The 10,000-nt window shown below is 42.3% G+C and overlaps 1 protein-coding gene across 1 annotated transcript in view; it reads left to right on the forward strand.

Moving 5' to 3' along the window:
* LOC136839973 (uncharacterized) overlaps positions 1-10,000 on the forward strand; it is a 93,469-nt gene that overhangs the window by 17,878 nt on the left and 65,591 nt on the right. Inside the window, exon 2 of the mRNA XM_067106244.1 lies at positions 5,549-5,921. Coding sequence (XP_066962345.1) covers positions 5,549-5,921 — 373 coding nt within the window. The remainder of the gene's footprint in view (positions 1-5,548; positions 5,922-10,000) is intronic.

A 10,000-nucleotide genomic window follows, 5' to 3' on the forward strand; every position in this document is an offset into this window, starting at 1 on the left:
ATATATATATATATATATATATATATATATATGTATATTTATGGAAATAAATTTCTGACTCACGCCGAGAACGAACTTCGGTCTCCCGAGCGACAGGCCAAGGCGGTAGCGACTCTCTCTCTCTCTCTCTCTCTCTCTCTCTCTCTCTCTCTCTCTCTCTCTCTCTCTATTGCCAAACATCTCTCTCTCAGATCTCTCTCTCTCTCTTATACCAGACATTTCTCTCTCTCTCTCACTCTCCCTCTCAGTCTTATACCAGACATATAGGAATGTCAAAACTCTCTCTCTCTCTCTCTCTCTCTCTCTCTCTCTCAGTCTTATACCAGACATATAGGAATGTCAAAATCTCTCTCTCTCTCTCTCTCTCTCTCTCTCTCTCTCTCTCTCAGTCTTATACCAGACATATAGGAATGTCAGAACCTCTCTCTCTCTCTCTCTCTCTCTCTCTCTCTCTCTCTCTCTCTCTGGAACTCCCCTGGAACTGCCAGCAGACGAGACACCCTCCCTCTTTCCCTCTTGTTTGTTTGCGAGTGGATCAGATGCAGTCGAACTTCTACGCAATTCTTTGTTGCAAACTGCTGCTAATTGCCAAGTATCCATTACGCCCTCTGTGCTGCCGAATTTTGGCCCCCTGTCGTCGGCTCATCAGTAAACACTCGAGAGGACCGGTTGCAGGACTCTCTAAGGATTGGTATAGGATACGCTGGGAAATTTCTGGCCCTTTATCCTTTTTAAATATGATAGGATGGACGATTTTTTCTTTGCTGTTGCAGGCTGGTTGCAGGGTCCCTCTCGGGATTGGTATAGGATGTGCTGGGAAATCCTGACCTTTATCCTTTTTTATTTTTGATAAGGGGAAGGATTTTTTTCTTTAATAGGTGTAGGATGGTAAAGTATGCGCTTAAAATCCTGTCCTTTGTCCTTTTTCACTTTTGATAAGAGGAAGGATTTTTTCATTTAATAGGTGTAGGATGGTAAAGGATACGCTTTGAAATCCTGTCCTTTATCATTTTTAGTGTTTAATAAGAGGAAGGATTTTTTCTTTAATAGGTGTAGGATGGTAAAGGATACTCTGGAAAATCCTGACCTTTATCCTTTTTCATTTTGACAAGAATTTTTTTGTAATATGTATAGGATGGTATAGGATATGCTGAGGAATCCTGGCCATTATTTTTTATTTAAATTTCATTAAGAAAAAGGATTTTTTCTTTTTTGCAGCTTTCTTTTTCATTGTTTGCTACTTTAAAAGTAGCAGGAGTAAATGCAAGAGCAGTAGCTATTTAAGTAGCATGAATAGCTACAACGCTTGTAGCTGTATAAGCAAGGGTAGCTGAAAGGAAAGGAACTGGATAAGTAGCAAGAATAGCTGCATTTTTAAGTAGCAGGAACAACTAGTAGCATCTGCAGCTGTGGCAAATGTAGAAGGACCTAAGTAGCAGCCACAACAGCAGCAATAAAAGTAGGAACAACAGAAGCGACCATTGTAGTCGTAGAAAAGCAGGAGCACTGCTTGTGATTTTAATAGTACCACCAGGCAAAGCAGTAATTGTAGCAGTAATTCCATCCTCTTTGGCTAACTGAACCGCTGGCAAGTGATTCAGCAGTTCAGATCCACTCCAGAGGATAAAGCTTTAATTAGATATATTCAGTTTTTAGCCTCTACTGTACCAATCTGTACTAATTATAATTATACCCCTCCCAACCAACTTGGACGTGCATAATTCTCCTACCCACAAGGCAATGTTTAAATTACTGCTGACCTGGTACACCACAGGTCAGCGGTTCAGATCCCCCAGAGAGGGAGAGGTGGGGAATGGAGTGTACACGTCTGTATCACGTATAGCCAGACAGAACCATCTGTAACAGTAAGATCCGTATCATATTCTCTGGGGAAAACACGGCACTTCAAAGACCATCTTCAAGCTCTGAAAGATCCTGACGAGCACGTCCTCTCCAATTATAAGGGAGACCTCTCTTGACCTGCCTGACCTTTCTTGACCTGACTAAAGATGAGTAGATGAATAGATGAATAGCCTTTTGAGGGGGCCTCCTAGGGGTGTAATTGGTCTTTCTGAGAGGTCTTCGTCTTTGATGGATGAACAGCCCCACGCCAGAGATCCTCCTGGTGGTAATCTGTCAATAACCTTCATTAGAGGTCATCCTTGGCGTATAGTCGGCCCTCTCAGAGGTCCTCTCTTTTGTTACATGAACTCCCTTCGTCAGGGGTTCTCCTGAGGGTTTAACAGGCCCTTCTGATGTTCTTGGTTTTGTTACATGAATTCCCTTCGTCAGAGGTTCTCCTGATGGTGTAATCGGCCCTTCTGAGGTCCTCAGTTTGTTAGATGAACAACCTTCGTCAGAGGTTCTCCTGAGAGCAATAGGCCCTCTGAGAGGTCCTCGCTTTCATTACATGAATAGCCTTCGTCAGAGGTTCTTCTGAGGGTGTAATCGGCCCTTCTGGAGGTCCTCGATTTGTTAGATGAACAGCATCGTCAGAAGTTCTCCTGGGAGTGTAATCAGCCCTCTAAGAAGTCCTCGCTTTCATTACATGAATAGCCTTCGCCAGAGGCACCTCCTGAGGGTGTAATCGGCCCTTTGGAGGTCCTCATTTTTGTTAAATGAGCAGCCATCGTCAGAGGCCCTCCTGGGGGTTAATCGGCCTTTCTTAGAGGTCCACCTTAGGGTATAATTGGCCCCTGAGGTCCTCTTTTTTTGTTAGATGAACAATCTTCCTCACAGGTCCTCCTGGGTGTAGTCGGCCCTTTAGAGGTCCTGCTTCGGGTATAATTGGCCCTTCTGAAGTAGGGCTCTTGAAGCATGAAGCAGTAGTGATAGTAGCCGCTAATGATCGGGCATTGAAAATTGTTGTTTGTGCTTCAGAGTGGATGGAAATTAAGCCCATGGTTAGACAGAAGACGTTTGATTGGGATCTACTTTTCCTAAGCAAACAGCTTCCATTAAAGGTTCCTTCTTGATTTGAGAGGGCGGGGGGACCTCTCTCTCTCTCTCTCTCTCTCTCTCTCTCTCTCTCTCTCTCTCTCTCTCTCTCTCTCTCTCTCTCTCTCTCTGTAGGTCCAAGAATCTATTCATCTACCTGCGCAAAACTTGCAGCAAGAAAAAAGGAATATTTTACTTAACTGAATTCATTTTTCCGTTCAGATGATTATCCATTTAACTGAATTATTTTCCTTTTTGAGTAAGAAAATTAATAGTTAATTTTCATATTCAATCAATCTTCGAACATCATTGATTCTGTTTCCCATTTTATTTAAATTTCCAAATAGATTTGATTAATTTTACCAGTTTAATCATTTTCCCTACAAGGTCTTGAAATAAAGAAAATGATTGTGCCGTCTTTGTCTGTCCGTCCGCACTTGTTTCTCCGCACTTTATTCTGTCCGTACTTTTTCTTCTGTCTGCACACTTTTCTGTCCGCACTTTTTCTTTCCATTTTTCTGTCCGCACTTTTTCTGTCCGCACTTTTTTCTTTCCACACTTTTTTTCTGTCCGCACTTTTTCTGTCCGCACTTTTTTCTGTCCTCACTTCCTTCTGTACGCACTTTTTCCTGTCCGCACTTTTTTCTGTCCGCACATTTTCTGTCCGCCCTCAGAACTTAAAAACAACTGAGGCTAGAGGGCTGCAAATTGGTATGTTGATCATCCACCCTCCAGTCATCAAACATACCAAATTGCAGCCTTCTAGCCTCAGTAGTTTTTATTTTATTCAAGGTTAAAGTTAGCCATAATCGTGCTCCTGGCAACGATATAGAATAGGCCACCACCGGGCCGTGGTTAAAGTTTCATGGGCCGCGGCTCATACAGCATTATACCGAGACCATGGAAAGATAGATCTATCTTCGGCGGCCTCGATTATATACGCTGTAGCGGCTGTACAGAAAACTCGATTGTGCCGAAGAAACTTCGGCGCATATTTTACCAGTTCTTAATTATCTCTGAACTTAATGGTTTTCTTTCCCACGCTTATTAATTTTTCCGATTATTTAGAATTAATTTTCTCCGCTATCACGTACCAGAGGTTCCATTGTTGCTAAAGCTAGCCTGCCTAACATCTGTCAACCGCAATTGGAAGCTTTATTTTCTCTAACATACTGGAGTAAGTTAGAGAAAATAAAGTTTTCAGGCGAGGGGAAATTAATAGGACTGAGGTGATGGGAGCCTTTCTGCATTTTCCCCTGAATAAAGAAAAAAAGAAAAAAGATTATTTGCTTGTGTTATCATTAATGTGATGAGGAACATAAACATTTCTTTGTTTTTGTTTGTTAGGATTTATTTTATTTATTTATTTATTTTTTTTTTTTTAGTGAATGTAGAGATGTGGCAGTAAGGTTGTTGGGGATTTTGAGAGAGAGAGAGAGAGAGAGAGAGAGAGAGAGAGAGAGAGAGAGAGAGAGAGAGAGAGAGAGAGAGAGACTCAGAGCTGTGTGAAATAGTGAGAATTTTCAATGATGATCAGAGCTGTTTTGAATAGTGAGAAGGGGGAATTTTCACTAGAAAAGAGAGAGAGAGAGAGAGAGAGAGAGAAGAGAGAAGAGAGAGAGAGAGAAGAGAGAGAGAGAGAGCTTTTATGAGAGACAAAGAAAATCCTGAAGCTGAGTTAGAAAGAGAGAGAGAGAGAGAGAGAGAGAGAGAAAGAGAATGCGTCTTGAACAATGAGAGAGAGAGAGAGAGAGAGAGAGAGAGAGAGAGAGAGAGAGAGAGAGAGATTTTAATGTTAAGAGAAACAGAGAAAATCCTGAAGTCGAGAGATAAAGAGAGAGAGAAAGAGAATGAGTCTTGAACAGAGAGAGAGAGAGAGAGAGAAACAACCCTCCTTCATGCAAACCTCATCGAAATCCCGGACTGATCTTCCCGAGCAGAACAACAGGAACATAAAATCAGCGACCTGCGAAAACGTTATCGCAAACGTTTTCGGAACCGAACAGGAGTGACATATTGACGTAAATCAAAACAACAGAACGTTTTTCTTTTTTTCAATCCTTTTGATTGCTTGCACATGCGCAGTTGACTTCGTAGTGAGAAAGACGGATTCTAAGCGTCAGTCATTCATTCTTCTTTGCAAGATAATCTGGGAAGGATTCTAATCTGAAAGGGATTTTGACGGTTGTGCTTGGCCCTCGTTTGTTGTGGGAGGTTTTCACATGCGCTGTAGGTTTGTGTGTTTGTGTGTGTGTATGTGATGGTGATGTACCTTCACATACGTATGGGCTTCTCTGTCTAGTATGGTCCATATATATGACATATATATGTATATATATATATTATATATATATATATATATATATATATATATATATATATATATATGTGTGTGTGTTTTTACCGTGTGTGTGTGTGTCTGTGTGTGTGTGTGTGTTTGTTTGTGTGTTTTATCTTGTGTCAGATTCTCGTAGTTTCTGATTTTTGATAAACAAACATTTTGTTAAGCTGAATCCATCTCTGCGCTCATTGATAATAATAATAATAATAATAATAATAATAATAATAATAATAATAATAATAATAATAATCGCCTTCTTCTCCCCAACAGCCTGTTTGTTAGCAGCCGGAAAGGGCCGAGAGGACTACTACGCCCCGCACCTGTCATCCTGCGGCCCCACCCACCCAAGCCTGCAGAAGGAACGCATCCCTTCCCCGCACTCCCCGCTGAAGGAGCAGAAGGAGGAACCCATGAGCATAGGCAGCAGTAGCAGCAGCGGCAGCAGCAGCAGCAGTGACAAGAATCCCCAACACCAACACCAACAGCAGCTCCATCTTCACCAACAGCAGCAGCAGCAGCAGGATAGCCAGAAGAAGCCGGTCCACTCGAAGCTGATCAGCGTCACCGCTAGCCTGGAGATGAAAGCCCTGTGGGACGAGTTCAACGACCTGGGTACCGAGATGATCGTCACGAAGGCTGGCAGGTGAGGAACGGGTCTTTGGGCTTGTTTTGGCCCTCGGGGGAGGGGCGGCGGGAAGGTTTGTTTTATTGGGGGGGAAGGTCAGTATCCCTGGAAGGTCGTGATACGTCCCCGAGGCTGGCAGGTAAGGGAAAGGTCTGTGTGGTCTCAGGTTGGCCTTTGTTGGGGGTTACCAAAGGCCTTTGAGGTTTCATTTTTTGGGGGGGTCAATATCCCTGGAGGGTCGTGACAGGTCATCAAGGCTAGCAGGTGAGGAACGAGTCTTTGGCCTTATTTTGGCCTTCGGGGGAGGGGCGGGTTGGAGGGGAGGTCACTGAATTCCTTTTAAGGCTTCTGGTTTTTTGGGGGGAGGTCAGTATCCCTGGAAGGTCGTGATAGGCCACCAGGGCTGGCAGGTAAGGGAAAGGTCTTTGTGGTCTTTGTTTGTCCTTTTAGGTGGGTCATTGAAGGCCTGTTAAGCCCACTTTTTTTGGGGGAGGTCAATAACCCTGGAAGATCATGGTAGGTCACCGAGGCTGGCAGGTAAAGGAAAGGTCTTTGGTCTTATTTTGGCCCTCGGGGGGTGAAGGGGTGGAGGGGAGGTCTTCTGAATATCTAAGGTTTCCAGGAAATTGAGAGGTCAATTTCCTGGAAGGTCGTGATAGGCCACCAAGACTGGTAGATAAGGGAAAGGTCTTTGTGATCTTTGGTTGGCCTTGGCCTTATTTTTTTTTTTGGGGGGTTGGTCACTGAAGCCCTTTTAAGCCTTCTGGTTTTCGGTGGAGGTCAGTTGTGGTAGGTTAGTGGGTTTGCCGTCGACTCGCACTCTTTTGGTCTCAAGTTCCAAGAACACAATTACTTATCGATTATCCGGGGCGATATTTAACTCACTTACAGTGTTTTTTTTTTTTGGGGGGGAGGAGGTTATACAACAATACGAACATTTTAGTAAAATTTGTTTTTTCGGTGGTTTGGGGGGGAATTTACACCTAAGAAAGTTATTTTCCTTTTTGGCTTGTTGCGATGTAATTAACGATTAATCATTGATGACGTATAAAGAGGCAACACGTATCTGTATAATTAAGATTTACTTTAGTTTTCTGTAAATAAAACTTGTGTCGGGTTTGTCTGTCCGTCCGCACTTTTTTCTGTCCACACTTTTTCTGTCCGTCCTCAGATCTTAAAACTACTGAGGCTGCAAATTGGTATGTTGATCATCCACCCTCCAGTCATCAAACATACCAAATTGCAGCCCTCTAGCCTCCTCAGTAGTTTTTATTTGATTTAAGGTTACAGTTAGCCATGATCGTGTGTCTAACAATGCTTTAGGACAAGCCACCACCGGACCGTGGCTGAAAGTTTCATGGGCCACCGAAAGATAGATCTATTTTCGGTGCCCTTGATTTTACGCTGTAGCGGCTGTACAGAAAACTCGATTGCGCCGAAGAAACTTCGGCGCATTTTTCACTTGTTTTATTTAAGGTTAAAGTTAGCCATGATCGTGCGTCTGGCAGTGCTACAGTACAGGCCACCACAAACCGGGCCGTGGTTGAAAGTTTCATGGGCCGTAGCTCATACGGCATTATACGCCGTACATAAAAGTTTCTTCGGCGCATTTTTCACTTGTATTATGGCCAAACTCGAGACTATCAAGTATTCAGGAGCTGTAGCATCAACGCTCTGGATTCACCTGATCCTTCCAAAGTCCTTTAGGATCGACGAAAGGTAAACCATCACTGTTGAAGCTTCGGAAAAAAAAATATCTTACAACTTATTATTAATGATGTTTGAACAACGCGTGGGTCTCATTCGGAGCTTCTTCGAACATCTCGTCTACTTATCTCTCTCTCTCTCTCTCTCTCTCTCTCTCTCTCTCTCTCTCTCTCTCTCTCTAGTGCGTCTGGACTGAAAGAGATATCTCTCTCTCGCTCTTAAGGTGGGAGATGACGTCTTCATAAGCCCTCGTATAACCGTTTAATTAATGATGGTTAGATGGATGACAAACAACGGTGAGGTCTCATTCGAGGCCTCGTGCATCCGAACCCTCGTCGATTCGATGCTTCGGATTTCTGGGTCGATATCTGTCCCTTGTTTTCGTCCTTGCCTTGATGGATTACTTGGGTGGTCAACCTGTGTGTGTGTGGGTGTGGATGTGTGTATGTACGCCTGGATGCATGTATTTGGATGACTGGATGCCAGGAGGGTGTTAAATAGGAGCAGCAAGGAATCAACGAGGTTCGAAGCTTCGGTCTCCTCGTTCGGGATCTGACTGATTCTGTTCACCTTTATGGATAACTTGGGTGGCCAGTTTGTATGTGTGTGTATGTGTGCGTGTATATGTGTATGTAAGTGTCTGAACGCCTGGATGCAAGCATTTGGATGACTGGATGCCAGGAGGATGCTAAATAGGAACAGCAAGGAATGAGTGAGGTTCGAAGCTTCGGGCGCCGCCCTCGAAATCCATTGCTGCTAGTCTCTCTTGGGTGGCCTGTTTGTGTGTGTATACGTATATGTGTATGAATGTATATGTGTATAACCGCCTGGATGCAAGTACACGGATGTCTGGATGTCAGACGGATGATAAATAGCATCAAGGAATGAGCGAATTTTTCTGTTTCGGAGCTGTCATCCGCTGGAGTGTCCAAGCGTGATATTTCGTTAGCGATTTGAGATGACAGGATAAGTATACGCGGACTTGTATTTATTATCAAAGAAAACCAATACCTGTTGGCATGAGTGGGCGCTAATTATCGACTGAGTGAAGGAATATTGGCGGCAGAACTTTCCTTATTATGAAAGAGACGTCCTTGGGGAGAGAGAGAGAGAGAGAGAGAGAGAGAGAGAGAGAGAGAGAGAGAGAGAGAGAGAGTTTTTAATATGATTATGTAGGTCCTTTTTGGAGGTATTTGAACTGTCGAGATAGGATGATATGAAGAGAGAGAGAGAGAGAGAGAGAGAGAGAGAGAGAGAGAGAGAGAGAGAGAGAGATCCTTTAGGAAGCTTTTGACAATCAAATATGTTCCTTCAAAAACATTTTAAACATTTTTTGAAAATGAAAATAATGTATTTCAAGATGTTTTATATATATATATATATATATATATATATATATATATATATATATATATATATATATATATATATATATATATATATATATATATATATATATATATATATATATATATATATTTTTTTTTTTTTTTTCTTTTTTTTCAAAATCTTGTATAGATTTTAATCAAACAAATAGGAAGATCTTTCAAATTTCTTGTTTTTAGTTTTCTGCAAAAGAAAACTATTGCGCCGGCTTTGTCTGTCCGTCCGAACTTTATTCTGTCCTCACTTTTTTTGTCTGCCCTCAGATCTTAAAAACTACTGAGGCTAGAGGGCTGCAAATTGTTATGTTGATCATCCACCCTCCAATCATCAGACATACCAAATTGCAGCCCTCTAGCCTCGGTAGTTTTTATTCTATTTAAGGTTAAAGTTAGCCATAATCGTGCATCTGGCAACGATATTGGCAGGTCCACCACCGGGCAGTGGTTAAAGTTTCATTATACTGAGACCACGGAAAGACCGATCTAATTTCGGTGGCCTTGATTATACGCAGCACAGAAAACTCGATTGCGCCGAAGAAAGTTCGGATCATTTTTTTACTTTTTTTTTTTAGTAATTTAGCGTTAATTCTGAAAGTGAATCGGTACAGCATCTAGGTAGGACCTCTTTGGAAGGACTTCCATAATTATCCTAAACTGTAGGACTCTCCGAATTCAGACGGTTAGCTACAGACCACAAAACATTTGTAATATTCTCATTTGTCGAAATTGCAACTCCTAACGACGTATCACATATGTAATTTACAGGTTTACAAACTGACATTATGAAATAAAATTTTTGCATTAGAATTATATCGCTTCAAGGTTTTGTATCCCGTAGGGGGGGATAGTGCAATCAGTGCATCACGTGGTGCACTGTAGGCATCACTCAAGGTTCTTCGCGGCGTCCCTTAGGCCCCTAGCTGAAACCCCTTTCAGTCGTAATCAATCAATCAATCATTATATTGATTAAATATTCATCGGATATTCATCATTCACTACCTGAAA

The sequence above is a fragment of the Macrobrachium rosenbergii genome, chromosome 7, assembly GCF_040412425.1.
Source record: "Macrobrachium rosenbergii isolate ZJJX-2024 chromosome 7, ASM4041242v1, whole genome shotgun sequence".
NCBI lineage: Eukaryota > Metazoa > Arthropoda > Malacostraca > Decapoda > Palaemonidae > Macrobrachium > Macrobrachium rosenbergii.